The following is a 6,000-nucleotide window of genomic DNA, read 5'->3' as shown; positions in this document are numbered from 1 at the left end:
GCTAGTTCCTAGCACTGCGTTGCTAACACTGAGAGGCACTGCTAATTCCTAGCACTGCGAGGCACTGCTAGTTCCTAGCACTGCGTTGCTAACACTGAGAGGCACTGCTAGTTGCTAACACTGCGTTGCTAACACTGAGAGGCACTGCTAGTTGCTAACACTGCGTTGCTAACACTGAGAGGCACTGCTAGTTGCTAACACTGAGAGGCACTGCTAGTTGCTAACACTGAGAGGCACTGCTAGTTGCTAACACTGAGAGGCACTGCTAGTTGCTAACACTGAGAGGCACTGCTAGTTGCTAACACTGAGAGGCACTGCTAGTTGCTAACACTGAGAGGCACTGCTAGTTGCTAACACTGCGTTGCTAACACTGAGAGGCACTGCTAGTTGCTAACACTGAGAGGCACTGCTAGTTGCTAACACTGAGAGGCACTGCTAGTTGCTAACACTGAGAGGCACTGCTAGTTGCTAACACTGAGAGGCACTGCTAGTTGCTAACACTGAGAGGCACTGCTAGTTGCTAACACTGCGTTGCTAACACTGAGAGGCACTGCTAGTTGCTAACACTGAGAGGCACTGCTAGTTGCTAACACTGAGAGGCACTGCTAGTTGCTAACACTGAGAGGCACTGCTAGTTCCTAGCAGTGCTAGTTGCTAACACTGAGAGGCAGTGTTAACTGGTCATTAATAATCTTAATTTTTAATCGTAATTATTAAAGTGGTGGAGGGGTAAACCAGTGGAAGGTCTCGGTCACATGACCAAAAACTCCAGTAGCTGGTCATCGTATAACTTAATAATATTGTATGTAATCTGTGCAGTAGTCTAATGTTTCACTCAAAAAAAAATATGGTTTCAAAAATACAGTGGACCCCCGCATAACGATTACCTCCGAATGCGACCAATTATGTAAGTGTATTTATGTAAGTGCGTTTGTACGTGTATGTTTGGGGGTCTGAAATGGACTAATCTACTTCACAATATTTCTTATGGGAACAAATTCGGTCAGTACTGGCACCTGAACATACTTCTGGAGTGAAAAAATATCGTTAACCGGGGGTCCACTGTATTGTTTTCTTTTAGGCCTCTCCAACTTAACCACTGTATAACCCTTCTGGTTTAGGGCTTCTTTTTAATTATAATAATTCAAGTTAACCATATTAGTACTATGAATATTATGGGAGATTTATGCTTGATAGTAGTCAACCAATAATAATAATTTTGTGTCGACCAACAGTGATGGAGATACTGCTGGTGGTGGCTGCTGTCTTGTTGGTGAGTTCGGAGGCTATACTCTGGCACTCTGGAGGCTTCCAGCCGAGTCAAGGTCAACCTGTGATTGCTGCAGATCGACCTTCAGGAGGACGAGACCCCGTGGAGAGTGACCATATGCCCGGAGGTCGATATTTGAAGGTTGAAGATCGACCTGTTAAGCTTACAAATCAGATCGTTGATGAATTTAGTACAGGTTTGGAGGTTGATGGAAGTCGACCTTCTAGAGCAGCCGACCTCTCAGAAGTTAACCACATGCCAGGAGGCCAACATTTGGAGGAGGGAGAGGAACAACCTGTCAGAGTTAGAAATCGACTCTTTGAGAACACAACTCCACCTGTGGACGTTAATGGAGGTCGACCTGAAGAACTACGGATACTTCTTGAAGGAGGGAGTCAACCTCTTGAAGGAGGAAGTCAGCCTCTTGAAGGAGGGAGCCAACCACTTGAAGGAGAGAGTCCACTTCTTGAAGGAGGGAGTCAACCTCTTGAAGGAGGGAGTCCACTTCTTGAAGGAGGGAGTCCACTTCTTGAAGGAGGGAGTCCACTTCTTGAAGGAGGGAGTCCACTTCTTGAAGGAGGGAGTCAACCTCTTGGAGGGAGTCAACCTCTTGAAGGAGAGTGGTGGGAGGTTGGAGGACGACCTAAGAAGAGGTCTCTCACCCTCGAGGGACACACTCAAGAGGGCCACAACAACCTATACTCAGGTGAGGCATCCACTATCTCTCTCATCAAACTCTCTCTAGCTTCCAGCCCCTTCCTTGGATCAAACCTCATTGCCTTCCATTCTCCAGGTGCTCCCCATGATTATATTATTATTATTATCTAAAACTCTCGACCAAATTCTTAGTAATACTGTTTAATGTTTCTGGGTGTAACTGAATATTTAAATTAATGATAAATTACTCATGTAAGTGAGGGGAGGGAGTAGATGAGTGAGTGAGGGGAGAGAGTGAGTGAGGGGAGGGAGTGAGGGAGAGAGGTGGAGTAGGTGAGGTGGAGGGAGAGAGAGAAGAGGGGAGGGAGGAGTGAGGGGGAGGGGTAGGAGGAGAGAGGGGAGAGAGTAGGTGAGTGAGGGGAGAGAGTGAGTGAGGGGAGGGAGTAGGTGAGTGAGGGGAGAGAGTAGGTGAGTGAGGGGAGGGAGTAGGTGAGTGAGGGGAGGGAGTGAGTGAGGGGAGGGAGTGAGTGAGGAGTGAGGGAGGGACGAGGTGAGTGAGGGGAGAGAGTAGGTAGTGGGGAGAGGGGGAGATAGGGTGAGTGGGGAGAGAGAGTGAGTGGGGGAGGGGAGAGGGTAGGGGTGAGGGTGAGAGGGAGAGAGTAGGTGAGTGAGGGGAGGGACTGAGTGAGGGGAGGGAGTAGGTGAGTGAGGGGAGGGGAGGAGGTGAGTGTGGGGAGGGAGTAGGTGAGTGAGGGGAGAGTGAGAGGGGAGGGAGTGAGGTGAGGGAGGAGTAGGTGAGAGGGGAGAGAGTAGTGAGGGGAGGTGAGTGAGGGAGTAGGTGAGGTGAGGGGGAGTGAGTGGGAGGTGGGGAGGGAGTAGGTGAGTGAGGGGAGAGAGTGAGTGAGGGGAGGGAGTGAGTGGGGGGAGGGGAGAGTGGAGTGAGGGGAGGGGAGAGTGAGTGAGGGGAGGGAGGTAGTGAGGGGAGGGAGTAGGTGAGGGGAGAGAGTGAGTGAGGGGAGGGAGTAGGTGAGTGGGGGAGGGGAGAGTGAGTGGGGAGGGAGGGTAGGTGAGTGAGGGGAGGGAGTGAGTGAGGGGAGTGAGTAGGTGAGTGAGGGAGGGAGGGAGGTGAGTGAGGGGAGAGAGTAGGTGAGTGAGGGGAGAGAGTGGGTGAGTGAGGGGAGAGAGTGAGTGAGGGGAGAGAGTAGGTGAGTGAGGGGAGAGAGTAGGTGAGTGGGGAGGGAGGGTAGGTGGTGAGGGGGGAGGGAGGGAGTGGTGAGTGAGGGGAGGATGAGTGAGGGAGGAGGTGAGTGAGGGGGAGGGAGTGGAGTGAGGGAGGGAGGAGGAGTAGGTGAGTGAGGGGAGGGAGTAGGTGAGTGGGAGGGAGGTAGTGTGGGGGAGGGAGAGTAGGTGAGAGGGAGGGAGGAGGAGTGAGGGGAGGGAGTAGGTGGAGTGGGGGGAGAGAGTAGGTGGTGAAGGGAGGGGAGTGGAGTGGGAGGGAGGAGGGAGTAGGTGAGTGAGGGGGAGGGGAGGAGGTGAGTGAGGGGAGGGAGTAGGTGAGTGAGGGGGAGGGAGTAGGTGGTGAGGAGGGGAGGGAGTAGGTGAGTGAGGAGAGGGAGTAGGTGAGTGAGGGGAGAGAGTAGGTGAGTGAGGGGAGGGAGTAGGTGAGTGAGGGGAGAGAGTAGGGGAGGGAGTGAGTGAGGGGAGGGAGTAGGTAGGAGGTGAGGGGAGGGAGGGAGGAGGTGAGAGGGAGGGGTAGGTGAGTGAGGGGAGGGAGGAGGTGAGTGAGGGGAGGGAGTAGGTGAGTGAGGGGAGAGAGTGGAGTGGGGAGGGAAGAGTAGGTAGAGTGAGGGGAGGGAGTAGGTAGAGTGAGGGGGAGGGAGGGAGGTGAGTGGGGGAGAGGGGAGGGGTAGGTGAGAGAGGGGAGAGTAAGGTGGAGTGAGGGGGGAGGGAGTGAGTGAGAGAGGAGTAGGTGAGTGAGGGGAGAGAGTGAGTGAGGGGAGGGAGTAGGTGAGTGAGGGGAGGGAGTAGGTGAGTGAGGGGAGGGAGGAGGTGAGTGAGGGGAGGGAGTAGGTGAGTGAGGGGAGAGAGTAGGTGAGTGAGGGGAGAGAGTAGGAGGAGGGGAGGGAATGAGTGAGGGAGGGAGGTGAGTGAGGGGGAGAGGGGAGGTGAGTGAGGGAGGGGGGAGTGGTGTGAGGGAGGGGAGGGAGGTGGAGTGGGGGAGGGGAGGGTAAGTGAGTGAGGGGAGGGAGGAGGTGAGTGAGGGGGAGGGGGAGGGAGGAGGTGAGTGAGGGGAGGGAGTAGGTGAGTGAGGGGAGGAAGTGAGTGAGGGGAGGGAGTAGGTGAGTGAGGGGAGGGAGTAAGTGAGTGAGGGGAGTAGGTGAGTGAGGGGAGAGAGTAGGTGAGTGAGGGGAGGGAGTAGGTGAGTGAGGAGAGGGAGTAGGTGAGTGAGGGGAGAGAGTAGGTGAGTGAGGGGAGAGAATAGGTGAGGGAGGGGAGGAAGTGAGTGAGGGGAGAGAGTAGGTGGTGTGAGGGGAGGGAGTAGGTGAGTGAGGAGAGGGAGTAGGTGGTGAGGGGGTGAGTAGGTGAGTGAGGGAGGGAGTGAGTGAGGGAGGGAGTAGAGTGTGAGGGGAGGAGTGAGGTGGGGGAGGGTGTGAGTGGGGGAGGGAGTAGGTGGAGTGGGGAGGGGAGTAGGGAGGTAGGGGAGAGGTGTGAGGGGAGGGAGTAGGTGAGTGATGGGAGGGAGTAGGTGAGTGATGGGAGGGAGTAGGTGAGTGATGGGAGGGAGTAGGTGAGTGATGGGAGGGAGTAGGTGAGTGATAGGAGGGAGTAGGTGAGTGATGGGAGGGAGTAGGTGAGTGATGGGAGGGAGTAGGTGAGTGGGCATTAGCTTATTATTAGGTTCCTGATAATGGTATGTCAAGCTTAGTGTGAGCCACAACTGACATCACAACTAACGGCACCTAGGTTCAACTCTTGGGGGAGACGAGACGTGTTGAGACTTGCAGTCACGTGGTAAAGTCAGGTGATTTACACTTGTCAGCCATGTTGGACGTGACTCGACGTTATATTAACAGGATATATAATAAACTGATGATTTATATTGTAACATTGTGGACAATATTTCTCCCAACACTGATAAAGATGATTTCTGGTGTGTAGATACAATCCCGTGGCCTGGTAGGCATCTCTCTCGCCTCACACACAGTGTGACGGGGTCAGGAGCTAAGTCTCAACCCCTGCAACAACAAATAACTGAAAACGCACACACACTCGTCAAACATTCAGACATTTATAAATCAGAATTCTCATTGTCCGGGGAGACAGTAAACCCAGAAGCAGCTGGACATCAAACCTTTATCATTATAAACAAGATCTTAACTACAGAGATGTGTGGAGAAACAAACAATGAAGCAAACACCTCCGCTCAATATAATTTTTTTGGCCATGGTTACTGTTGATACAGTGTAAGGAACACCAACACCAGCAAACGAGACGATATTGCTGGCTGCGTCACTCACTTTGATCGTCAACAATATGCTAGTTAGTGCCGGGGAGGTGGTAGTGTGTGTGTGTGTACTCACCTAATTGTGGCTGCAGGGGTCGATTCACAGCTCCTGGCCCTGCCTCTTCACTGGTCGCTACTAGGTCACTCCCTGCGCCATGAGCTTTATCATACCTCTTCTTAAAGCTATGGATGGATGTGTGTGTGTGTGTGATGACTGGGAAAGGAGCGTGTGTGATGACTTTCTTTGAGTATCCTATATGTTGTGATCATGTCCCTTTCGTGTCTTCCGTCGTTTCAGTGTTATTCAGATGTAGTTAGTGCTGTCTTATGTTCGTGAGTTGCGGCAACGTCATTAACAACAGCCTGGTGCCATAACTGTACCTTGTTCATAATGTCTCACACCTGACGTGAGCTTCACACTGGTCAAGTATCACTGAGCTTCACACTAATCAAGTCCCACGAAGCTTCACACTGGTCAAGTATCACTGAGCTTCACACTAATCAAGTCCCACGAAGCTTCACACTGGTCAAGTATCACTGAGCTTCACACTAATCAAGTCCAACCGAA

At 52.7% G+C, this 6,000-nt stretch overlaps 1 protein-coding gene across 2 annotated transcripts in view; it reads left to right on the top strand.

Annotated features, from left to right (window-relative positions):
* The first annotated feature begins 1,211 nt into the window (after nucleotides 1–1,211).
* The window catches only part of LOC138855291 (uncharacterized), a 48,866-nt gene continuing 44,077 nt past the window's right edge, over nucleotides 1,212–6,000 (top strand). For both annotated transcript variants that reach the window (XM_070103902.1, XM_070103901.1), the window contains exon 1: nucleotides 1,212–1,976. In XM_070103902.1, coding sequence (XP_069960003.1) covers nucleotides 1,238–1,976 — 739 coding nt within the window. In that variant the 5' untranslated portion in view covers nucleotides 1,212–1,237. The remainder of the gene's footprint in view (nucleotides 1,977–6,000) is intronic.

The sequence above is a fragment of the Cherax quadricarinatus genome, chromosome 88, assembly GCF_038502225.1.
Source record: "Cherax quadricarinatus isolate ZL_2023a chromosome 88, ASM3850222v1, whole genome shotgun sequence".
Lineage (NCBI taxonomy): Eukaryota > Metazoa > Arthropoda > Malacostraca > Decapoda > Parastacidae > Cherax > Cherax quadricarinatus.
Note: the sequence above shows the minus strand (reverse complement) of the source record. Positions and strands in the feature narration are given on the sequence as shown.